The 26,586-nt window shown below is 40.8% G+C and overlaps 1 protein-coding gene across 30 annotated transcripts in view; it reads left to right on the top strand.

Annotated features, from left to right (window-relative positions):
- The window catches only part of SCMH1 (Scm polycomb group protein homolog 1), a 189,090-nt gene that overhangs the window by 103,395 nt on the left and 59,109 nt on the right, over positions 1 to 26,586 (top strand). For 27 of the 30 annotated variants that reach the window (XM_045476885.1, XM_045476859.1, XM_045476884.1 and 24 more), the window contains one exon: positions 1,939 to 2,182. The exons of the other annotated variants lie outside the window; for them this stretch is intronic. In XM_045476885.1, the coding sequence (XP_045332841.1) occupies positions 1,939 to 2,182 (244 nt within the window). The remainder of the gene's footprint in view (positions 1 to 1,938; positions 2,183 to 26,586) is intronic. 30 annotated transcript variants of the gene reach the window in all.

Below are 26,586 nucleotides of genomic sequence, written 5' to 3'. Positions count from 1 at the left end.
AAGGAGAGAGAGTCCAAGCAGGCCCAATGCTGTCAGTGCAGAACCCGATGCGGGACTTGATCTCACAGTGAGATCATGACCTGAGCTGAAATCAAGAGTCAGACACTTAACCGACTGAGCCACCCAGGGGCCCCAAGCTGACAGTTTTTAAGAGTCAGTTGCAGGGACGCCTGGGTGACTCAGTCGGTTAAGCATCTGACTTAGGCTCAGGTGGTGATCCCACAGTTTATGGGTTTGAGCCCTGCATCAGGCTCTATGCTGACAGCTCGGAGCCTGGAGCCTGCTTCGGATTCTGTGTCTCCCTTGCTCTCTGCCCCTCCCTTGTTCACACTGTCTCTGTGTCTCTCTCTGTGTCAAAAATAAATAAACATTAAATTTTTTTAAGAAAAATAAATCAGTTGCATTTCTATTTAACAGCAGCAAGTGGCTTGAAAATAAATTTTTTTTTAATTTTTTTTCTTTTAATGTTTATTTATTTTTGAGAGAGAGACAGAGCATGAGCAGAGGAGGAGCAGAGAGAAAAGAATCCAAAACAGGCTCCAGGCTCTGAGCTGTGAGCACAGAGCCCGACACGGGGCTCGAACTCACAAACCATGAGATCATGACCTGAGCCGAAGTCAGACGCTCAACCGACTGAGCCACCCAGGCGCCCCTAAAAATTTTTAAAGATAGCACTTATGATAACAATAAAATAATATGCCTAGAAAATGTTAATAAAAGCATGAGACACTTATAAAGAAAAATTAAAAATCTATATTAAAGAAAAAATCTACATTAAAGAATACTTAAATGGAAAAGACTATTATGTTCATGGATGAGAAGGCTAAATATCATTTATACAAAAGTTATTTCTTTCTAAATTAATCTGTAAATTCATTGGGATTCCACTCAAAATCCAAAGAGGGGTTTTCTCTGGACTTGAAAAGCTGATTCCATGGTATCAGCTTTCATACAAAAGATCATATGAAATTCATAATGAAAGATCAGGGAGAAAGAATAGCCAAAACCATAATAAAAATGACAAAGCAGGGGACTTTTTCTACCAGATACCCATTTAATAAGACCATGTTAGTACGACCCTGTTATTGGTGCAGGATCAGAGTGTAAGACCAGAGAAAGAATAGAGTGTATAACACTTTTTGAGAACTGTATCTTTGCAACTACAGATCCACGCCGTTGGACAGAGTGAGCAATGTTACGAGCACTTAGGAGGGCAATTTGACAATACTTAATGAAGCGTAGGATGTATATATCTGTCCTATAATCCAGCAATTCTATGCCTACTTACATTCCCTAAAGTAACCCTTCCACACGTGTGCAAGAGAACAAGTGCAAGAACGGTCACTGAAACTCTTGAAACAGTGAACAATTAGAAATGATCTTAAATGTCCATCTGAATAGAATGAATATGTTGTGATATATACATATAATGGAATATGAACTATTAGCACTTGAAATATATTGGAGCTAAATTTATCAACGTAGGTAAATTTCAAAAGTGTAACATTAACCACACACAAAAAAGTTGTAGAATGATATGTATGGTATAATACCATTTATATAAAATTTTGAAGTATGCAAATGGATGCGTGTATATATATATATACACATATACATATATGTATACACACACACACATACATACATAGTAAAGTATGAAAACATGCATGAGGAATGGGCACAAAAGGGATTCAGCTTTAAAAATGTTACCTTTTATTTCTTAAAAAAAAATCAGAATCAAAATGGTAAAATGTCAGGACATAAAAAGTAATACTTTGGTATACTCTGAAATTCATTTAAAAGAAAGACTACACTTTCATTATAAATCTCCGGTAGCAGCCGGTGACTTTTTCGTCATTCCAAACTTGGTAGCAGTCTCTTGGGGCACACAGACTCTGTGTTTGCATCTAGGTCTGTATGTTTCTGTTTCTCATCTAGGAACCACCCTCGCCTTCCCACAACTTCTTCAAAATGGGAATGAAGCTAGAAGCTGTGGACAGGAAGAACCCTCATTTCATTTGCCCAGCCACTATTGGGGAGGTGCGGGGCTCAGAGGTGCTTGTCACTTTTGATGGGTGGCGAGGGGCCTTTGACTACTGGTGCCGCTTCGACTCCCGGGACATCTTCCCTGTGGGCTGGTGTTCCCTGACTGGAGACAACCTACAGCCACCTGGCACTAAAGGTAAAGGCTCATCCATGAGCTCTTGAAATCAGGACCCAGGTTGGTAAGGGAGGTTACCTGGGTCTCCCACGGTCAGCGTATCTTCAGTAAACCTCACTAGTAGGCAGCTTAGGTAAACACCAGTGTCTACCCGAGAGCAATCAGAAACAATAAGAATTTAATGTCCAAGGAAGCTAGATGTGGAGTTTGGGATAAAGTAAAAGTTCCTTACTCTAAATATCGTAGTTTATTCTCAGGCAACTAGCTTTTCCTCCCTGTCACTTTTGTTCCTAACCTCTTTCAGAGTTTGAGTAGCATTGATTGTCTCAAGGTGCACCTCTCTCTCGGGTCCCAGGGGCTTTGCATATGAGCTGGAGTAGCAGTGTGCCATCAGGATACTGGAGAAGCACCGTAGCACAATGGGAAAAGCATGAACTTTGAAGCAAAGTAGACTTAGGTTTGAGTTCCAGCTCTGCCTTTTTTTTTTTTTTTTTTTTTTTTTTTTTGCCAGCCGTGTGGCTTTGGGCAGTTAGTTTGCCTCTCTAAACCTCAAATTCTCTGTCTGTAAAAGAACACCTGCTTCATAAAGTTATTGTGAGGAATAAATGAGATGATATGGGTAAAATGCTTACAGAATATCTGGCAAATAGCAAGTGCTAAACAAATGTTTTTATTATATTACTGCTGCTCTTATCATAGTTATTACATCCTGTATTATATTTATTATAATTACTAGATAATATATAATATGCCACATTATTGGTATTATAATGCTATTATTATAAAAATAACCACTACTAATGGAAGAGTATATATAAAATGCTAGAATAGTGCCACAGAGTAATTGAACAGTAAATTATGTTTCTAATGATGATGGTGTTGGACATCATCCAGAATAGAATTTGAGATAGCTGCTCTAAATAAAAGAAATACTAAGAATCTCATCCCTGAAGTCTAAAAGTGCTAGTTAATCTGAAGGCGTAGAAAGTCACCCTTCCTATTGTCTGTCAGTCCCTTTTCTAAACCTCTGTCAGTTTCATTCATTCAGTTAGCCTGGTATTTATTGAGCACTTAACTGTGAGCCAGGCTGAAGATACAGCAGTTACAAGGATGAAAAACACTTCTGCCTTCCGGGAACTTCTATTCTAGTGGGACGAGATAGGTGATAAACATCAAAATCACGAAATAAACAAGATGATTTCAGATCCAGTTTCTCCTCAGGAATAAAGTATAATGAAATAGTGGCAGCAAAGGTGGACTGAGAAGGGGTTTTTTGTTTAACAGCTTTATCAAAGTGTAAGACAAGTGAAACAGACAGCACATATTTAAAATATACCATTTGAAAAGTGTTGACATATGTGTGCATCCATGAAACCATGACCCACAATCAAGATAATGAACGTATCCATCATGCTCAAAAGTTTCCTCATTCCTCTTGGCAGAGGGAAGAGATTATTTTTTTTAATGTTTACTTATTTTTGAGAGAGAGAGAGCAAGCATGCACAAGTGGGGGAGGGGCAGAGACACACACACACACACACACACACACACACACAGACTACGAAGCAGGCTCCAGGCCGTGAGCTGTCAGCACAGAGCCCATTGCGGGGCTTACACCCACATACTGCAAGATCATGACCTGAGCCAAAGTCAGATGCTCAACCCACTGAACCACCCAGGCACCCTGGGAGGAGATTGTTTAGATACAATTTCTTTTCAGGAAAATTTGTCTGAAAAGGTGATATTTGAATTGAATGATCAGAAAGAATTCCAAGCAAGGACAGGGCATACATATCATGGTGCTGAGACGTGCGTGAGCGTATGTGTTTCAGGGGCAGAGAGAAGACTGCTCCTAGTCTAGAGCGCTGTGTGAGAAGGAAAGTGACAAAACCCTGTAGGACCTGGAAAGCCAGAGTGAGAATTTGGATTTTATTCTAAACGTGTGGGGAATTGTTAGAGGGTACTATGTAGGGGAGTGACAAGATCCGATTTACTTTTAAAAAGTCACTTGCACTTGTATCCAGAATTCAACTCAACAATAAAGAAGGCAACCCAATTAAAAAATGGGCAAAGGGTTTGAATGGACATTTCTGCAGAGAAGATAATATAAAAGGCCCATAAGCACTTGAAAAGATACTCCATGTCGTTAGCCATTAGGGAAATGCTAATCAAAGCCACAAGGAGATGCCGGTTCACATCCATGGGTAAGATATAATCAAAAGGCAATAACAAGTGTTGGTGAAAATGTGGAGGAATTGGATACATGGCTAGTGAGATTGTAAAATGGTGCAGCCACTTTGGAAACAGTTTGGAAGTTACTCAAAGTATTAAGCACGGAGGTACCCGTGACCTAGCAATTCCACTCATGGGTATACGCCCAAAAGAACAGAAAACATGTCCATAGAAAAATGTATCATGTATGTTCATGACAACATTATTCATTGTAGCCAAAAAGTGGAAATAGCCCAAGTGTTCATCATGTGATGAACAGATAAATAAAAGGTGGTATATTCATATGAAATCTTGTTTGGCAATAAAAAGTAATGAGTCCTGAAATAGACTACACCACAGATGTACCTTAAAAGACATGAGACTGAGAGGAAAAAGCCAATCACAAAAGCGCACACGTGGCATGATTGCTTTTGTATGGGCTGTCCAGAAGAGGCAAAAACACAGAGACAAAAGTAAATTAGTGGTTGTCAGTAGCACGGGGGAGAAGGGAAATGGGAGGTCACTTTGATCAATATGGTAAATATTCTCTGCAATTAGATCGGGAAGGTGTTTGCACATCTGTGTATCTACTAAAAACACCGAATTGTACACATTAAAGGGGTGAAGCTTATGGCATATGAAGTATATATCAATAAAGCTTATTTAAAAACTCCCTCGGACTGCTTATGGAGAATGGATTGTGCTGTGCTGACTGTGGACGAGGAAGAGGGGAAAATTGCTGGGATTAGGTTGGTGGCACTGGGGTGGGGAAAACTTGAGATGGGGCAGGGCAGCGGTCAGACACACTTCTTGCCTCAGGAAAGTGCTATTCCTCCATATGCTTCAAGAAACAAGCGCCTGAGATTGCTATGAGAAACAACCCGTTGCTGTCCCTCGGCAAGCCCTGTGAGGCGGTATCTTCTGTGGAAGCAGGGAGAAGAGAAGTGCCTTGGAGGTAGTAGCGGAGTCATTTTTGCTTGCTTGAGACAAGTAGGATAAACCTCGGTGCTCCTGGCTATGTTCAGTGAGTAGGTTGGTCTTCTCACTTTCTTGCCTAGGCAATTTCATCATGCTTACTGGTAAATCTCTTAGCGTTTCTCCAACAGCCACAAGACCAGGGAGCCTTTGTGCCCAGGAGTTGCTGGGCAGGTATTCCTTTGTGACTGGGCACCATGCTGATAAGAAATACGACTATGTGGTTGATGCTTCCAGAGGCGTTTGCTGACTGTTTTCATCCTCCTCTTTGTGTATCTGGGGACAGCTGCGATTTTTAACAGCAGATGACCAGATCAGCAGATGGCTCAGAGGTGGAGAGAGACCTTCTTCTGGTTGGCATTTCCAGACCAGATCCTTTGGCCATCATTCCAGCAGCCAGGGTTCCTCCAACAGTTCCCTTGCCCCCCTCCCCTCCCCCTCCGTAGGTTCTCCAGTGTGGCTGTTCAGTAACAGCAGAACTTCAGCCACCTCAGTGTCCTGGCTAGGGCGCAAGTGATCCAATGTGGAAAAAATGTGGTTACTCAATTCTTTTCTCAAAACAAGATGTTCTCTCTGTGTAAGCCTGTTCTCTTTCTAATCATGCTGTCTCCTCCTCCCTTCCTACCTTCTGGCCATTCGTGTGCAAGTGGTAAAAATTCAAAGTAATATGAGATTGTTTCTTGCTCTCAGCAAATAGGAAAAAACACCGATTTTATTCAGTGTTTTTTACATGCGTTATTTCACTTTATATTCCTGGTAACTCTCAACTAGGCATAATTATTTTCAGATACATTTTATTTGTGAGAAAAATAAATTTCAGAGGATTAAGTGACTTAGTTCTGTTGATATTTGAGTCTAGAGGGAGAAGTCATGGAGATCTTCCAGTAGGACCAGCTGTCAAGGCCATTTAGAGCCATATTGCCTTCACACATGTCCCCCCCTGTACTCTCCCCATTCTCCTTCAGGCTTTCTTCAAAGCTTCGTTTGCGACCCTGGATTTTGGCTTCCAGATCCTGATACGAAATAGGAAAGAAGCAGTGTTGGGGAATATCAGAGCTTTGAATGAGGGTCTAGTCCCAGCTGGGCCACAAACTTATGTCTGTGAGCAAGTGATTCCTAATGAGAGGTTGAACTAGGTGACCCTCGATGGCCCTCCCACCCTTGTGATACTGTCCATTCCTGCTCTTGGGGATGGGTAACAAGGGACCCCTGTAACTTTCTCCTGCTCGATTCTGGGTCCGGCTCACCTACCACTTTGCTCTGCCCTCCAGCCACCTAGGGCTCTGCCTCTCTCAGGGACTCCTGCACGCTGGCCGTTTTCTCCTCTGCTAAGAGGTAGTAATCCTTTTTAGCTCTTAAACTCCTGGCGCCCAGCCAACTCTCATAAGAGCAAATACAAAGCTTACAGCTAATCCAGGGTACTTGGTTATAAAAGGCAAGCGTTGTTTTTGTTTTTTAAGCTCATCACTTTTTTTATGTGTGACTTAACATAAAACTGAAACAGGCAAGTTTTGGGGCGCCTGGGTGGCGCAGTCGGTTAAGCGTCCGACTTCAGCCAGGTCACGATCTCGCGGTCCGTGAGTTCGAGCCCCGCGTCGGGCTCTGGGCTGATGGCTCAGAGCCTGGAGCCTGTTTCCGATTCTGTGTCTCCCTCTCTCTCTGCCCCTCCCCCGTTCATGCTCTGTCTCACTCTGTCCCAAAAATAAATAAACGTTGAAAAAAAAATTTAAAAAAAAAATAAATAAATAAAAATAAAAAAAAAGAAACAGGCAAGTTTTACTTTTTAAACTTTAAAAAACAGAGAGTTCAGTCCATTTGGCTCGACTGTAACGATTAACTAGGCTTCTCACCATCCTGACATCCACACTGATTTCAATCTGGGTGAGCCCATTTTAGATTACAGTTTAGCTTCCTATGCAACTTTTACAGTAGGAAGAGAATGTGAGCTGTGAGCTACCGCGCATTTACGTTTTTATTATAAATTAATGTGTTGCTGTCTGGATTATACTCCCAAGTTCTTGTGACTTCGTAGAGTGTAACTGGGTCTGGCTGCTCTCAATATGCTGATACAAATATGGGGTCCAGGAGAGGTGCTGCCCTTGAGCACACCTGTTGGAGTAAAAGGTCAGCCGGGCCTCCTCCACCTTTTCATTCCACCCCTTCTACCTGTGGCATCATACAAAGAGAATGCTTCATAATCTGACTCGGTGCTATGGTTGAGGGGAATAGTAGTTTTACTCTAGTCTAGAGAGTAAGAATTTGATGCTTCAAAACACAGCTTTCAGAATATCTCTTCACATTGTTTCTGTGAAACATTTAAAAAGTATTTTCCATACTTTATGGATGGCCTCTTCCTCTTATAAAACTGTCTAGGAAACTATACTATAGCCACTTTGGGATTCTGGGTCAGAAAGAGGATTGGTTAAATTGTAATCCTAAACTGTGCACGGAAAGACCAGGGTAGAGGCGAGGATAACACAAGCCAGGCTAAACTGTGGGTCACACAGCATGTACACAGCACGTAGGTCAACTAACGGGTTGATTTTCTTCAGCCATCCGTCCATTCATTCAAGTTCTAAGCCCTAAGCCACAGCTGAGTGCTAGTCATTGGCTTAATTGAGGGAGCATCTGCCTTTAGAGTTTACAGTTTGGGGAGTGTATAGACAAATAGAAAATTACAGCTTCAAAGTGATAAAGTACAGAAGGGCCCCTACCTAGTTTGAAGACTGGAAGGTGGAGGTCAGAGGAGGCTTCCAAAGAAAGTGACATCAGACTGAAACCGGAAGAAAAATTCTAGGTAGCCATAGAAACAGAGGCCCAAGATTAAAAAAAGAAAAAAAAAAATGTGTTGAGGAACTGAAAGATGCTTAGACAACTAGACTGTAGCATGGAGAGAGAGGAATGGAAAGCAGAAAGGCTGGAGAAGAAGCCCTTTTAGACTGTTTTAAAGATTGGGGTCTTTGCCCTAAAAGCAGTGAGAGACATTGAATGGGCTTTGTAGAGTCGCTGGTCAGATTTGTGTTTCAGAAGACCATTCTGGTAACAGTGAAAGGATAGGTGGCTTCCAGAAGGTGGAGGCAGATATGCCTATTAACAAGCTGTTATAATATGCCAGTGAAAGAATTGAGGCAATGACATTGTGGTGAAAAGGATAAAAAGATTGGGGGGGGGGGAGAGGGGGACATATTCTTTGAATAAAGAACCCAAAATATGAGTTCTTACAGTCGAACACCTGTCGCAACTACTTTACTTATTTAACAAATAATTACCCCTACAACATGGAAATTTTGCTAGTTTTTCAGTATAAGCGTTAATGAGAAAGCTAAAATTCTCCTTTTCATTTTGTCTAGGAAGTTAGGGTTTCTTACTGCCTAGACTCCTTGTTAAATGGAACTAAGTTATTCATCTTTATCTCCCCAGCACTTGGCACATGGTAGTTATTCAGTAATAATTTGCTGAGTGAAGTAGATCACGCTGAATATTCTGATTCCATTTCTGTTCATCAACATCTAAAGCCACTACTCCCTTAATTACCAAAGTGAGAGTGCTACTCCCATTTTCACAGCAGAGTGAAATCCATTTAAACTAATGTTCTGTCTTATAAATTTTGGAAACCTTATGGCCAAAAGTCAGGATGGCAAAGGCCACTCGTCTCCAGAAACATTTGTACAGCTCTACACCTGCCCTTCCATCCAACTTCTTTTGCTACTCAGCCACAGCAAGCAGGAGAGCGTCCTCTCCATAGGAAACTTCTAGCAACCAACATGCCGTGCCTATCTCTGAGAAGGCGTGTTCACTATGTCACGAGCAGTGTGGGCACATTGATCAACGAGCGAAACAAATTTTTTTGGTGCCCTTAATGAGGACAGCTACTTGGTTGTTTGGCTGTTTTCCTTTTTACTTTCTCAGATATACTAGTTCCAGGCTTCGCCTTTATTTAATATACTGTTTCCTCCCTCCTCCACACATGTGCATGCACACACACACAATCTCTGTCATCATTGCAGATGTGGCCTTGTACTCTACTCACATCTAGAAACTCCAGCCTTTATTCATCCGTGTGGCCGACAGTTGTAGAGCCGTCCCCTTGTGGTGGTGCTAGGCTCGGTGGAGGTTAGAGACAGGTGCCTGCTTCCCAGGTTGAGTGAGTAATTGAAAGAAAATGAGCATGTGTTCACGTGCTATGCACCAAGTAGTACAGGGAGATGCCTGCTATGGGTTCTATCTGAATTAGATGCCTGGACATCTCAAGAAAACTGTGCCAGAAGTGTTTAAATGCTCTATTTTGGTCCCAAAAAATACATGTATTTATGAGATGAGGCTTTCTCTTGATTGTATGCTTATGGTACACAAATAGAAATAGGAAAATGGGGCAGTGACATGAGACACTAGATTATGAAGCGGGGATCTAGGTTCTCCCACTGATTGTAATTATGTCTGCCTAAAGGACAGAAAAGTCGTGTCCCATACCTCTCTTCCAGCTCCCATAAGCTGCCCCTTCGGCTCTGCCCAGTTCCCTTGCCTTCACCAGCCACAGATGCCTGAGAGTGGTAGCAGTTTTTTGGCACATGTAATGAAACAACTGGCATCTGTCAAACTCCTGGAAATAGTGAGATGTGCCTTAAACAGTTCATAGATTTGACCACACCTACTGTTTTCTTTAGAATTCTTAGACCCATGTAGTTTTCTTTGGCAGCCTTTTATTGAACACCTACTGTGTGCCAGCATCAGTACGTATCAACTTGCAAAATCCCCTAGTTAAAAAAAAAAAATTTTTTTAACGTTTATTTACTTTTGAGAGAGAGAGAGAGAGACAGAGCGTGAGCGGGGAAGGGTCAGAGAGAGAGAGGGAGACGCAGAATCCGAAGCAGGCTCCGGGCTGTCAGCCCAGAGCCTGACGCGGGGCTCGAACTCGCAAGCTGTGAGATCATGACCCGAGCCAAAGTCGGATGCTCAACCAACTGAGCCACCCAGGCGCCCCAGCAAAATCCCCTAGTGTATGTGTTTTTTAGGAAAGCCGGACTGGAAATCAATAATATAAACTCTATGTAGTTACATTTTCTCCCTTAATTATACGGATGATTTTTTCAGGAAATATTGCAGGTGTAATCTCAATAGTGACTTACTAAGTAGACCATAAACATCCATGTATGTGAAAGAAGACGAGGAAAACTTGGCAAACTCTTTGACAGAGCAAAGAAAAAGCAAGAGTATGAGGGTGATACAGCAAGAAGGCAGGAGTTTCAAGCTTTTGGGATTCATTGTCTGACGCTATGGAAAGCTGGACTGCGCTCATGTGACTGTGTGGCTGACCAGCATGCACTTCATCACAGGGTGCTTTCACCGAGGGCCCTCGGTTTCACCAGACACATTCACAGATCATCTTCTGAGAACGCATAGCCCTACACCTGCAGAAATTGCTCCCAAATCCTCTTGCCTATTACCCTCAACAGCTAAGGCCAGTCACTCCTTTGTCAGTAGTAGAAGGTTCTTAAAGTTGGCTTGTGGTCCTGTCATGCACGACCTTATTTTCCTCTGTTTTCCCCCACTCTCTATAGATTTATCAGTTGAAAAACTCCCAGGAAAAATGAAACGTCTTTATAGTTGTAGAGGTCTTCCCCCCATGCTGTAGGAATTAGAGTCCAGCAGGAAAGAAGGAGCTAGATCTGGAGAACCGAAAGTGTTAACCGAGCTGGATCAGAACAGGAGGCAACCCATGCTGCATCAAGTGAACTTGATTTAGAGGAGTGGAGTTTCAGCCTTGGCATCAGCCCAGCTGGCAGCACATAGCTGAACCCAGCCAAGTTGAGCAAAGCTAATAAAGAACACATCCTCTAAATTACAATGCCAAGCCAACAATACACTGCTGTGAGTGAAAACAAGATCCCAGTCCAGGAAACTGATAAACCAAATGGGTTTCCCCCTGCTCCTTTTTCCCCCCATTGTTCATGTTCTATGTCATGTAGACACACACAGGTTGGGCTTACTTAACATTTTGTACATCAGTTTTCAATTCCATATACTATGTTGTTGCCAGAGAGAGGAGAGATCTGATAATGAATTTTTTTGGCGAATAAGACTCTTAAGGATTATTGGAGAAACCTAGAAGTCAAAAATACTCTGACACCCTTCATTATTATAAGTAGGCATGTTTAGTTCATTATCTTCCTTCCTTTACTTGGGGATACACTCTTGTTTATCAGTTTCAAGATAAAATAGTGGGAAGAGCATGAACTTTAGAGACCAAACGATCTAGGTTCAAATCAACCTCTGTGTGTTCAGTTTCTCCATCTTTAACATATCCAAGTATAATGGTTGTCTCAGGACAAGGCACTTGTGGGATTGTTTGAGTTGCAAGCTAAAGTAGCCACTTTTTCATGGAACATCATGTATAATTAAAAGAAAACCCGACTTGGATATTTGGCAGACTCTTTCTCCAAAATTAAGTGAGCTGGTCACTTTAAAGAAGACAACCTATAAGCATTTGCTATAAATGATCAATTTAAACTTTCAAGTGAAAATCAGAATCTTGGGAAACTTGTATCCATCGTGAGCTTATCTTCCCAACATGTGAAGGCTTCAGAGTCACTCGTTGCCATGTTCTCGTCTATCTAGAAGTTGTTTTGGTTAAGGTTTATTTATTTGCCTTAACATTAAATATAAGATGTCAGGAAGGTAAATAAAGTCACAGAAGTCTAGAATCTCAGGGTTAGAGGGAACTTCAGAAGTTATCAAATTCAACCCTCCACCTAATTCAGGCCTCTCCCTGAGAGCGTCCCCATAACTACATATCCAGCCCTTACTCAAATTCTTCCAGAGACAGGGAGATTATAACCTCCCAGAGGTGAACATTTTTCATTTGTGATAGCGCTAATGACTAAAAGTGTTCTTGCTAAATTTGAGCTGAAATCTGCTCTCCCCCAGTATCTATCTCTTGGCTCTAATTTTGTTTCTTGTTTCACCCAAAGCCTTCTTCAGACACCTCTTGATACTCTTGTTCCTCCAGGCCTTTTTCCTTCAGTTATATCTGAAATTGGATAGTTTCTAAGCCCCTCATCAGCTTGGATCTCTTCTTGACCCATTTCAGCTTACTGTGTTGTGCCCAGAGCAAACTCCACACATCAGGGATGGTCTGACTAGTGCAGAGAGGATTGGCACTCTCGCTTCCCGTAAGAGAGCATTATACTGCCTAGCATGTTGAAAATGAGGGATTGCATTTCCTCTGTTTTTATATACTTAAAATGGTTATAGTAGTTTCTTACCATTACCCCTTATCTAGGTTCAGCACAAGTTGAACCAAACTTCAGGACATAATGGCCATGTTAGAAAGGAGGATTTTCTGGCACCTTTTTTTTTTTTAATTTCTCTGCTACTGAAGGGTAGGGACGATAAATCACAAGATTTGGAAAGTGCTTTTACAGTTCTTTTTTATCATACTGTCCAGGTTGTGACACACCCAAGTATTTTCCTCGGGAAAAGTTTTCATTAGATAAGAGGATTCCTTCTCTTTCCCAAAGATAGCTTTTCTTCATTCAAACCAATAGGGATCATATAGTATCAGCTGTATAGAAACATGGAAGCCTGCCTTAGAGCTGAGTTCTCCCACATACCCATGGTCAGTAGTCAGAGTATACTTTAAAGGCAGTCTCATTTGTAACTTGCCACGGAAAAGAATGTAAATCATAAAAATGCTTAACCTTTTGTGTATCTGCTATTTTGGTATTACATTAAACTAACCACCTTTTATAATGTTGTTTAGAAAGATGTTCAATGAGGGGCGCCTGGGTGGTGCAGTCGGTTAAGCGTCCGACTTCACCAGGTCACGATCTCGTGGTCCGGGAGTTCGAGCCCCGCGTCAGGCTCTGGGCTGATGGCTCAGAGCCTGGAGCCTGTTTCTGATTCTGTGTCTCCCTCTCTCTCTGCCCCTCCCCCGTTCATGCTCCGTCTCTCTCTGTCCCAAAAATAAATAAACGTTGAAAAAAAAAATTTTTTTTTTTAAATAAAAAAAATAAAAAAATAAAAAGATGTTCAATGAGCACTATTTTAATAAGAAAGGAAGTTAACCTTTTCAATGTCACATAGAAGGTTCCAAACCACCTGCGGGGTTTGCAGGATCGTAATCCCCCCTCCCCGCCACCATCCACTTATCAGAAATACAGTACAAGATCCCCGTGGATGCCTGGAAACCACAGATGATACTGAATCCTATCAGTATATGTATTATGCTTTTTCCTATACATATGTATCTATGGTAAAGTTAGACACAGTAAGAAATTAACAATCAGTACTAATTTAATAGAACAGTTTTAACACTATACTGTAATTAAAGTTATGTGAATATGGTGTCTCTAAGTATCTTCTTGTACTGTACTCACCCTTCTTGTGATGGTGTGAGATGATAAAATACCTACTTAATGAGGTGAAATGAAGTGAATAAGGGGGACGTTGTGATGGTGTTAGGTACTGTAGACTTTGGTACATCAGAAGAAGGATCATTTGCCTCCAGCCTGCATGGATAGTTGAAACCATGGAAAGCAGAACCATGGAGAAAGGGGAACTACCGTATTTGACCTTGTTTTACATAGGAAGAAACTGAAGCTCAGAAAGTTTACCAACAGGAATAAGAAGTAAAATTTGTTAGGTCCCTAAATTATATCAGACACAGTGCTTATCATACCCACATCCTCAAGCGGTATCTCAACCAAACCTAATAATAACCCATAGCTCAAAGGGGTTAAGTGATTTGCAAGGACCTGAACCTAGCTCCATGGGTTTCTAACGTCAAAATCCATGTTTTTTCTACTATACCACGCTTCATTTCTCTTGTGCCTCAAATGAGGTTTAGAGATAGCCATTAGGTAAATGAGTCTGAGATCATCATGAATAAGATTGAGCTAATGGATGTGAAAGTAATTTGAGAATTGTGAAGTGTGATTCTCACGTGAGAGGTTTCCATCAGTGATTTTGGAAATGCATGGTGACACCTACCGGAAACTCCAGGGCCCTTTTTCATGAGGTGGGGATGAGTTTGCGATACGTGTTGGGTGTAGAAGGAGAAGGATCGAGAGTGGGAGATAGACCCTTCAAAGCACCAATAGCTAGTTACTGTACATCTGGACAAAAGAAGTCCGTTTTCCAGGCTAGTCACAACCAGCTGTTCAGTCATAGAAAATGAAATACAGTAGCTCTCACAGGGGAAGTCATTCATAATTGAGTAGAGCCACCTGTATATATTATATAATTGTGCAGTCAACTAGGCCAATTGAGATATTCCTAGGAAATTTAACGTTCATGGAAGTAAAAGGGAAGAAGAAAGCCGTCTGGGGCACTGGGTAGGATCCCCCAAGGATATTTTGAATACATGCAAGTTTGCCTGTCTTTTCTTCCCACTCTTGGAATAGCTCTCAGTAGCCTGTCTCTCTGCTTTATACCACCTGGAAGCCTATTTGGATAAGGGCGTATAGCGCCTATCTAGTTACTTGTACTTTTTTTTTTTTTTTTTAATGTTTACTTATTTTTGAGAGAGAGAAAGAGAATGAGCAGGGGAGGGGCAGAGAGAGAGGAAGACATGGGCTCTGAGCTGTCAGCACAGAGCCCAACACAGGGCTCAAACACATGAACTGAGAGATCATGACCTGAGCTGAAGTCAGACGCTTAACCAGCTGAGCCACCCAGGCGCCCCGTTTGTACTTTTTAAAAAACGTTTATTTATTTATTTTGAGAGAGCATACACAGGGTGGGGGTGGGGGGAGGCCAAGAGCGGGGAGAGAGGGAATTCCAAGCAAGTTGCACGCTGTCGGTGAAGAGGCCAACTCAGGGCTTAGTCTCACAAACCGTGAGATCATGACCTGAGCTGAAATCAAGAATCAGACATTTAACCTACTGAGCTACCCAGGTGCCCCTGGTTACTTGTACTTTTTAGTGACAGTGTATCACCACACTTTTTCTTCTTTTGGCTTTCACTTGTTTATGTGTGTCTTTTTTTTTCAGAATTATGTTACTATATCTCAAATAAAATAATATTCTCATCTTGATTAACTTGGCAGGAGCTAGCCCTAACCCCATTGAAATTTTTAAATAGTATTATATTTATATATAATAAAAATTATAAATTTTTATAAAAATTATAAATTTATATAAAAATAAAAATTATAAATTTTTATAAAATAAAAATTAATTTTATTTTCCACATTAACATGGAGAAGCAATTGGATTTCCTTTATCTTATTACTTATCCCAGTAATGTCTGTTGACCTATACCTGGCCTTTTAGTGTAATATATGAGGCTAAAAATGGAAAATTCAGCAATCTATTCCGAAATATTTAATGAGTTCCTACTGTGTATTCGCAAGTATGCTAGGTATAACAGGGAGTATAGTTTCATTAGGGGAGATGAGATATGGATAAATAGAATGTAAAGTAGAAACAATTGTTGCTGATTTGACTTTCTTCTGCATTTAGTTTAGATTTGAATATTTTTTAGAACCATAGAATTCTCATAGAACTTCCAAAATGGAAGGATCTTTTTAGAGATTTGCTAGCTGTGTGACTTAGAACAACTTATGTTAACCTCTCTTAGCCTTAGTTTCTTCATCTGTAAAATGGAGGCAATAATATTTCTTACTCACAGAGTTGTTGTAAGGAGTTAAATGAGTTCATATATTAGAGCAACAGCCAGCGCATTCTAAGCTCTCCAAAAAATGTGAGTTATTAGTCATTCTAGTCTGATGCTGTTATTTTAATAAACAAGGAAATTGATGCATAGTAAGAGTAAGTCACTTCTTCAAGTTTTATTTGGGTTTGCTATTAGATGATATGTGTTTTTCATAGGGTGATAAAGAAGGAGAGTCTTTCATGGGTCATATTAAAACAGTTTAAGTTTATGTGTATTACATAAATACTTGTAAGTTATGTGTTACATAAGTGCTTATAAAATAGTTGTTGTTAAACTTAGAGTGAAATATTTAAGAGTTGCCCAGAAACAAATGAAGTTTCAAAATAATACCGTTCAGATTGAATCGGTGAAAAGAGGGAAGTTGGGGAGGGCTTCTTGAGATTTGTGTTATTTGCCAAAGGACACTTAGAGTTGATAGCCACCTGAAGAAGTGCTTGGAAGGGGCATTCGAGGGGAGCTCACATGTACAAGGCACAAGCCAGGGAGAGATAATCCTGAAAACTGACACACAGGGCATATATCAGAAAACTAAAATCAGATGAGGTAAGGTAATAAGCAGGGCCTGTTCAGAGGGACCTAACCCAGCAAGTAAGAAGAGACCATTCAAGTGTTTTAACCAAAGCAGTGACATGATCATGTTTGTGTTGTAAACAGATCCCTATGACCTGTCAGGTAAGGGATAGAGGTAATGGTGGGAGTGGGTAACTTAGAGGCTGGGAAACCAGCTAGTTGGCCATTTCGGTGATTAAGGCAAGAGATGATAAGAATCATATTTAAGGTAGTGGCAGGCAGGATGGGAGCAAAAGAAGTGAGTTTGAAATATTCAAGGGACAATTTCTCTGGGAAAAGCCGTGCTCTTTTAAAGCCACATTCCTTTAATCTTTCAATGCTAGAGAATCGTAGAACTGGAAGCAGTCTAAGATAAGATGCTGGGGAAATCATGGGCTTGATGTCAAACTAAATAAATGGAATAAATGCGAAGTTAGAGATAGACATGTTGTCAGCCGAATATGGCAGATCTAAGCATAAGCAGATACAGAAACTAGAAAACTAAATCTGAAATCAGTCAACAGTTGCAAATCAGGAAGACCAGTTGTTCAGATGAATTTGTGACAAAAGATACAATTTCTTCCAACCTTAAAGGCACAGCACTCTGAGCCAGCTCCTGACAGGTCTCCTTGATGTCTAAAGATACCTTTTGTTTCAAAGACACTAAAATAACTACTGTACATCCATTGTTTTAGGTAAAGTATACTTGCCCTTTTGTATCCTTAGACATACTGCAGATTGCCAGAGTTGGAGCAGAACTGAAGGTTCCCATAGTGATTAAAGACTAGCATGTGAAGAAATGGCATTTCTTTGGACTAGGTTAAAAGGCCAGAAATTACTGCTAATGTGTGCATCGCCAAAAGCAGCTGGTCCCAGATACGGCCCAAATTACTCTCTATGAAGTAGAAAGCTTTAGAATGGTTTCATACTAATTATCAGCGTGAGAGGAATGAGCACATACAGCAGGGGAGAGGGAGACAGGACAATGGCCTGTCTTGTGCTCTTTAGTCTTTAGTGGGCCCACTTTAGTCTTCGGACAGGACTCCCATTGGCTGTTATCTTCTGCTATAACAGCGATGCCGGGTCCCAAAACCATCAGGATCGCAAGTACTGTTCTGCCAGAGGGGCCCATTGGCTGCTGTCCTCTTTTCTTTTGTTTCCAACCCTCTCCAACCTGCTCTGCCCCTCAACCTCCCATGTAGCAGCACAGTAACAGTTCACCAGAGTCAGAAGGGAAAGAGGCTAATGTTTATTGAATACCATGCAGCCAGTGCTGTAGTGGTCCCATCCTGTGTTATTTCATGTTACCTTGACAATAGCCCCTTAGGTAAGTACTACTATATATTTTACGAAGGAAGAAACCACAGCGTATTTCAGAATCACACATCACATTCAAATATCCATGGGTCCAGCTCCAGCTTTGCCGTTAACTTCCTGGGAGATTTTTAAGCAAACATTTTTTTCTCTACAATGTTTAGTTTCTCCATCTTTTAAAAAAAAAAAAAAGGAGTCGTAATACTCTAACATTCTGTTTTGGGTAAGTCATCCAGTTAGTGATTGGAATAAGGCATAAAAGGTTAGTGTCTGTTTGTCCATACAGTTGTCTTTGTTATTGGACCTGATCTGTTCATCTGAGCCTCCCATCTTCCTCCTCTCCTTTACCATTGTTAACAACTTGTATATTTTATTCTGATTTTTATTCTTTACAAATAATTTTTTGAAATATAATTTAATCACACTGAATATTATATTTTTATAGTTTTTTGCTTAACGTTTTATCATCTGCCTGGTTCTGTGTTATTATACAGTCTTTATAGCCATCATTTTTAATGATTACATAATTTGAATAGATATGTAACTCTTTGCTTAATTATTCCCCTACTTTGATGATCCAAATTTTCTTTAATAATAATGCTATGATAAACCTATTTAAGACATTTTTTTCAATACTGAGGAACATATCCTTAAGTTAGCCTCCCAGAAATGCAAGATTAAGTGAAAGATAGAGAATATGTTTAAGGATGGGGCACCTGGGTGTCTCAGTTGGTTAAGCGTCTGACTTTGGCTCAGGTCATAATCTTACAGTCCATGAGTTCGAGCCCCACGCCGGCCTCTGTGCTGACAGCTTGGAGCCTGGAGCCAGCTTCAGATTCTGTGTCTCCCTCCCTCTCTGCTCCTCTCCTGCTCATTCTCTGTCTCTGTCTCTTAAAAATAAATAAAGGTTAAAAAAATTTTTTTAATTTGGAATATGTTTAAGGATCTTGGCTGCACTGAGCCAATTGTGTGCATTTTAAAAATAAGCCTTTGCATGTTAAACCAAGAACCTTCTGCTTAAAACCAACCAGAAAACAGCATCAGAATGGCAATTTTTTTTCTGCTTCCCACATGTTTTGGGGTAGGAAACAGAGCCAGTGAGTTGAGGTCATGATTGTTATATACCAATTACAGTGTTTATACAATAGAAATTGTTGCAAACCAGAAAGAAGTAGCTAAAAATTTTTGTCAATTTTCTGTCATTCCACATATATACATACTGGCGATACCCAGAGTTGACTCTGGAACTGCAAATAATCTCTAGAGAAGAGAATATGCATAGTATGTCCAAGACAAGTGCCAGAAGCTTTGGGGATTACATGGAATGTAGATTAACCTCTGCTCTTGGAGTTAGGGAAGTAAGACATGAACCACTAAGAAAGCAGTCTAAGCAAACCAGAATCTTAGAATCAAATGCTAGATTATGAGTTACATTCATTCACTCAACTGAGATTTATTGAGCATCTACCGTGTATAAAGGGCAATTCTAGGAGGTGGCAATAACAGCATTGCCCTTAGGAATCTCTATGCTAGTTGGGAGAGGTGGAAAATAGTGAGTGATAGTTTCTCTGTAGAAAGATTGAGTACTCAGGAAGGAGGGGGATGGAGTGTGCCAGGGGGTGGGAGGAGGCAGAGGGTGAGTGGAGGTATTATTTTATATAGGATGATTGGGGAAAATCTCACTGAAAGGTACCATATGGATAGCTGAGCAAAAACAAAAAAATTCTTTCCTGGCAAAGGGAGCTTCAAGTTTAAGTGCAGAAGAGCAATAGCGTGTTTAGTGCAGTTCTCAAACTGTGATCCTTGGATCCTTGGCATCCCCAAGATGCTTTCACAGGATCTGAGCTCAAAAGTATTTTTAGAATAACACTGACTCTATTTACCTTTTTCACTAAGCTGATATTTGCATTGATGGTGCAAAAGCGATGGTGAGCAAAACTGCTGGCTCCTTGGCACAAGTTAAGGCCGTGGCACCAAACTCTAGTGATAATAATACCTTTCACTGCCACCTTTTGGGATGAGGTGGGGAGAAGCCAGGCTCACTTGCCAGTGCTCTTGATGAAACAGTAAAATTTATTAATTTTGTCAAATTCCAAGCTGTGAGTACCTCTCTTTTTAATATTCTGTGTGAGGAAATGGGAAGTATGAATAAAGCAGTTCTGTTGCACACCAAAGTACTTGGTCGCCTCTAGAAAAAGCCCTTGTAAAATTGAGCCATCAGCTGAACTATCTCCTTTTTTTATGGATCAGCATTTTCACTTGGAAGAATGACCCAACAGGCAAACTGTGGTTGTTCAGCTTTGGTATTGGCAGACATTTTCTCAAAAATGAACTGAGTGAGCCTGTCACTTCAAGGAAAACAACTAATAGCATTTGTTGACAGTGATAAAATTCAAGCTTTCAAATGTAAATTCAAATTTTGGAAAACTTGTGTCTGCCATCAAGATCTTGACAGCTTCCCAGTACTTAATACCGATTTTTCTGATAGGATTTTGATGATGTCGAGTATTGTGAATTTTTGATATTGCATAATAAATGTGCCAACATTGGAAAATCTGCATAACTCAGTGAAACAATATTTTCCAAATGACCGGTACGTGATGTTACAGAATCATGCATGTGTACTTTGGAAGGAAGATCCGTTCAAAGTATAAGATTGACCAGTGGATTTTAACATTAACAGAGTTCATTGGTAAGGTTTCAGATTCCATGTTTCAACTGACATTTAAGAAACTACCACTTGTTGAGTTTTGGTATAATATTAAAGAGAATATCCACAATTACTTGAAAATTCCTTTTAAATATACCTCCCTTTTCTAACTACATATCTCCATGAATATATATTTTCTTCACGTACTTCATATAGTTCAATCAAAGTGATATATAGCAACTAAAGAGCCTGGGTGGCTCAGTCAGGTAAACGTCCGACTTCAGCTCAGGTCATGATCTGATGGTTCACGAGTTTGAGCTTCGTGCCGGCCTCTGTGCTGACAGATCAGGGCCTGGAGCCTGCTTCGGATTCTGGGTCCGAATTCCTTCGGATTCCTCTCTCTGCCCCTCCCCCACACTCGCACTCTGTCTTGCTCTCCCTCTCAAAACTAAATAAACATTTAAAAATAGTAATAATCATGATAATAAAATGCTAAAATGATATACAGCAACAAATTAAATGCAGAAGCAGAGAATCCAGCTGTCTTCTATATTCAGACATGAAAGAGATCTGCAAAAATGTAAAACAATGCTATTCTCACTAAATTTTTTTCTTTTGGAAGATACAGTAGTTTTTATAAAAATATGTTGTATAAACATGTTTTATTAAGTTTAAAATGAATATGTTTAGGGGCACTTGGGTGGCTCAATTAAGTGTCTGACTTTGGCTCAGGTCACGATCTCACGGTTCTTCTCTCTCTGCCCCTCCCCTGCTCACGCTCTGTTTCTCAAAAATAAATAAATATTTAAAAAGTTAATATGTTTAAAATTTCTCAGTTTTAATTTCTAATATCATAGATATAACCCACATAACAAAAGCTCCTTGTGATCTCCCAAAATTGTAAGAATGTAAAACAGTCCTGAGACCAGGTAGTTTGAAAATCCCTAGGTTAGTGTATACAGCAGGAAGGACAGTATTATTCAAGTAGAGTAATGGAGGGAGGGTGGTAGGAAATTAGGTCAGAGAAGTAATGAGGAATCAGATCTTATGGGGTTCAGCAGGTCTGCATAAGGATTTGGCTTTAACTCTGGGTAAGACAGGAAGGTGTTGGAGGTTTTGAGCACAGGAATGCTGATACCTGAGATATGTTTTAAAAGACTCACTCTGGTAGCTATGTTGAAATTAGACAAGAGAGGCAGGGACAAACCATTTAGGAGGCTATTGCATTAACCCAGGTTAGAGGTAATGGTGACCTAACCCAGGAAGTAGGAGAGGGAATGGTGAGCAATGGCCTGAATTTGTAAGTATTTGAAATTATGGCTGATGGAATTGACTGCCCATGGGACATGGAATATGTATGAGAAGAAGAGAGGAGTCAAGGATGACTGCATCCTTGAACCATTTGAGAGGATAGAATGAGGCAGAAAAGACCAAGAGGAACAAGTTTGAAGGCAAGAGATGGGAGAATCAGGAGCTTAGGTGTAGACATCTATTTAGAATGACTAATCTTCTTTATCTTATGTTTTGTCCTCTTGTCTTATTCCGAGAATAGTGTTAAAGTATTATTATCATTACTCTGTTTCCCCCTGCATTTCCTATAGTTTCTACTCTGTATAAGTAATCACTATTTTGGCAGGGGTATAGAGATATTTATAACTCAGTATGACAAGTTTATTATGGTTATCTATAATAGTACCCTTATTCTGAAGAGATGCATGTTGAAGAAATGGCAGACCATAAAAAATGGAGGACAGAGAAATTTGCCAAAGTGATGTAACACTTTAGTTTCAGAAACACAACTATGTTTGCTATGTCCTGGGCCACTGTTCTTTTCAGCATGCCACAGTTCATTGGAATGTGAATACTGGGGATTTATTTTATTCCTTCCTTACCTGATTTCTTTTCATCTTTTGGTTTGGGATCTTCCAGAATACTGGCTTTACAAAATAGTTTTCCTAAGACCCGTCCCCCACCCCCCCCCCCACCCCCGCAGGTCTCTTGGTCTTTTCCTCCAATATATTTGGTTTTATTTAATTGGTTGGTTATGTAATGAATACCAAAGAGACCCATCACTTGTTTTCATGGAAACAGCTATAAACTTTCATTGCTTGTGTCTTATTCCTCAGGAAAGTGTTAGTGAGTAGTTCTGCCGTTTCTAGACCAGTTTTAGGCTGACTTGACACGCTGACTTTACACTTTGTACTATTGCTGAGAGGCTGGGCAAGCTCCACTTTAATGTATACACCCTCTCTTCTTCCCCCCACCACCAGTTTGATACGTTTTAATGAATTATTAATGTGTGCTCAGCGTGATTCAGGGTGCTAGGACACATGCCATATCACTTTGGCCATAGAGTCCCTTTGGGGTATCAACATAGACAAGAGAGTGATATGGCTGAAAACAAAATACAGGCCAAAATCAGATCTTAGAGACTCTAGGCCAGTTACCAAAGCTGAATGTTGAAGAGTAGATCAGAGAGCAAGCCAAGAGCATAAATCAGGCATCAGCAAGGTCTAGATTCCAAGGGCTAATGACAGATTTCAAAGAACATATAAAACATATGGAGGAAGTCCAGATGGTGTTTCCCAGACATTGCTCTGCTGTTATGGGTCCAGTGAGCCTGCTGTTGCAGGTTTGAAATGGGTGGGGGGTTTCCTAGCACTAAAAAAGTATGCTCTGGTTAAGTTATATAACTAGTTGGAGAGATAAGACCTACAACAATGAAAGTAATTAGAGAATGAACAGCTCCCCTCCTATTCCCCCAAGATGTGAAGTTATGCTAATGTAGTATTTAGCCAAAATACAATTAGATTAATGAGTCCATCATGCAAATTAAAGTTTGGAACAATTAAGAGTTTGATTGATAGGAAACAGAGCTGGGAAGTTAAAAAAAAAATCGGTAGAGTGGATTTGAAGCCAGTATACCAAAGGGAAAGATGCGTGTTTGTGTGTGTATGTGTGCACACGTGTGAGTTCAAAGAGTATCGGATAAGGAGTCAAGAGACCTGGATTATCTATCCACTTTTGCCATTACTTCCCTCCTCCTGGCGGTAGTGCCTAGTACTAGCAATGAAAACAAAAACAAAACACCAACTATATTTTATCAGAAGTCTAGGACCTCAAGAGAAAACTAGTAAGAACGTGTATATGTTTGTTCATTTGCTCTGAGGGTTGAGAACTGAAGAAAATAAACATTGGTTGTGGAGCTCAGATGTCTTGGGCACTTTACTATAGCTTCACATATAATTTTCAGACAGTGCTATGAGTGAGATTATCCCCCTTTCCCAAAGGAGATAGTAAGCTCAGAAATGTTAAATGACTTGTACAAAATTAAACCGCTTGGAGATGGCAGACTCAAAGTAGGAACCAGATCATTCTGATTCCAAAGCCCATAGACTTTCCAATAAGTCTGATTGTCGAATCATGCCAGTCTTACTGGTAGGCTCTATCAGTGTATTATTTGCCAGTATTTTTGCACCGTAGAAGAGTACTGCTAAAAAGTAAAAGAATGGGCTGAGTAGGAGCATCTCCTCTGTGATGGGTACTGTATAAGGTAATTTACATGATCCGTGATTCTTACAGTGCTATTAGGTAGATATTATAATCCCAATTTAAAAAAAAAAAAAATGCCCAGAGCTTGTGACTTGTCCAGTGTCCCATACCTACTATGTAGTGGATTTAAATCCAAGTCTTCATGACTCCAAAGCACATGTATTAGCTGGCCACCCAGGTTTAACTGGAATGATTCACTATGAAGAAAGCCCTAAAGAGATGTTGAGTATACTCCCACATCCGTGTTCCAAAGAGGTCTTTGGAATCTGAATGAATTACATTTAAGGGGCCAAAAGAACATTTCAAAGAGAAGGGTTCAGTATCACCATCGATTGCCCAGTGACAGACAGGCTGGTACAGAGCAGTGTAGGGAGGCCACAGCACAGTTTATGGTGCTTGCTTGTTACCGCAGTAGATGAAGAGTCCCTGCCCTTATGAAAAACCAGCCCTCCTCTTGTTCTCTTTGTTACATCCTGTCTTGCCTCTCCTTCATCTATTTCACGGGTTTTCTCCTTCAACCCCGCCTTTCTGAAACATCCTTATCAGCGTACAGACGTGTTCTGATGACCCCCATCTTTCAAAACTCTCCCTTGACTGTGTCTGCCCTGCATCTCTGAAGTTTCACAGCAGATTAATTTCCTATGGCTGCTGTAGCAAATGACTACAAACTTGGTGGCTTAAAACAACACAAATTTATTACATCACAGTTCTGTAGGTCAGAAGTCTGATGAGATCATTGGTTCTCTGCTCCAGTCACACACGGCCAGAGTCTAGCCAGCCTGAATTCTCACTAACCGAAGGCTCTGAGGAAGAATCTGCTTTCAGGATCATTTGGGTTGTTGGAAGGATTCAGTTCCATGCAGTTGTAGGCTTGGAACTCCATTTCCTTGCTAGCTGATGTCTGGCAGGGAGGGCAGAATCTTAGCTTCTAGAAACTTCTTACGTCCCCTGGCTAGTGGCCCCTTTCATCTTCAAAGTGAAAACAGAAGGTTGAATCCTTCACACACTTTGTTTGCATCACTCTCATCTCCCCTTTCTGCCTCATCTCCCCTACTTCCAGCCAAAGAATGTCCTCAGCTTGTAAGGATTCATGTGATTAGACTGGGCCCACTTGAATAATTTATGATAATCTCCCTATTTTAAGAGTTCAGCCTTGGGGCACCTAGGGGGCTCAGTCAGTTAAGCATCTGACTTCGGCTCAGGTCATGATCTTGCGGTCCCATGAGTTTGAGCCCCACATCAGGCCCTGTGCTGACAGTTCAGAACCTGGAGCCTGCTTTGGATTCTTTGTCTCCCTCTCTCCCTCTCTCTCACTGCCCTCCCTTGCTTGTGCTGTTTCTCTCTCACCCTTCAAAATAAATAAACATTAAAAAAAAAAAAAAAAGAGTTCAACATTAATTACACCTGCAAAATTTCCTTGCCATGTAACATATTTATAGGTTCCAAGATTAAGGTATGAACCTATCTGAAGACCATTCTGCCTACTACACACAATAAAACGTCTAAAAAAACAAAACTCCTGGGGTGCCTGGGTGGTTCAGTTGGTTGAGTTGTCCGACTTCGGCTCAGGTCATGATCTTGCGGTCCGTGAGTTCGACCCCGGCGTCGGGCTCTGTGCTGACAGCTCAGAGCCTGGAGCCTGCTTCAGATTCTGTGTCCCCCTCTCTCTCTGCCCCTCCCCTGCTCATGCTCTATCTCTCTCTGTCTCAAAAATAAATAAACATTAAAAAAATAAATAAATATATAAATAAATAAACAAAACTCCTCTATAAGCACTCTTTCTAACTTCCATTCACTCTTCAGCCCTCTCCAACTGCTCTTCAGCCCCCACTGATCTAGTGAGCTGCTCTTACCAAGTACACATCGACCTCCGAGATGACAAAGCCTTCTCTGACTTCATTTTGCTGTGTCTCTAACTTCCAGCACAACTGATCACTCCCTCCTTCTTGAACCACACCTTCTCTTGGCTCCTGGGATGTTACACTCTCTAGATTTTCAGTTCTTATCCCACTCTCTATGACTTCTCAGTCTCTTTTGGCTGGCCTTCACTTTTCAGCCTCTATTTTTTGGAGTGCTCCAAGGCTCAGTCCTAGGCCCTCTCCTGTACTGTGCTATATAGTCTTCTCTCCTCCCAAGTGATTTCAATCAGTCCCCTGTCTTCGTATATGGTCTATATGCTAATTACTACCAAAATTATATCTCTACCCTTGACCTTTCTGTAGAACTCCAGACTCATTTATTTGACTATCTACTTGTTATCTCTAATATCTAAGTCATTTAGCACATGATACGGCCAGAACAGATTCTCAAGTCCCAACCTGTCTCCTCCCAAACCTTCTACTCCTTTAGTCTTCCCTGTTTGGAAAATGATCGAAACCCTAAAATTCATCTTCAGTTATTCTTTACCTCCCCCTGCTTACAAAACCCATCTTGTGTTTATCCACTTATTTGTACCCCCACAGCTGTCACATTAACCTCTGCCACTGTTACCTGCATGGA

The sequence above is a fragment of the Leopardus geoffroyi genome, chromosome C1, assembly GCF_018350155.1.
Source record: "Leopardus geoffroyi isolate Oge1 chromosome C1, O.geoffroyi_Oge1_pat1.0, whole genome shotgun sequence".
NCBI classification, from domain to species: Eukaryota; Metazoa; Chordata; class Mammalia; order Carnivora; family Felidae; genus Leopardus; species Leopardus geoffroyi.
Note: the sequence above shows the minus strand (reverse complement) of the source record. Positions and strands in the feature narration are given on the sequence as shown.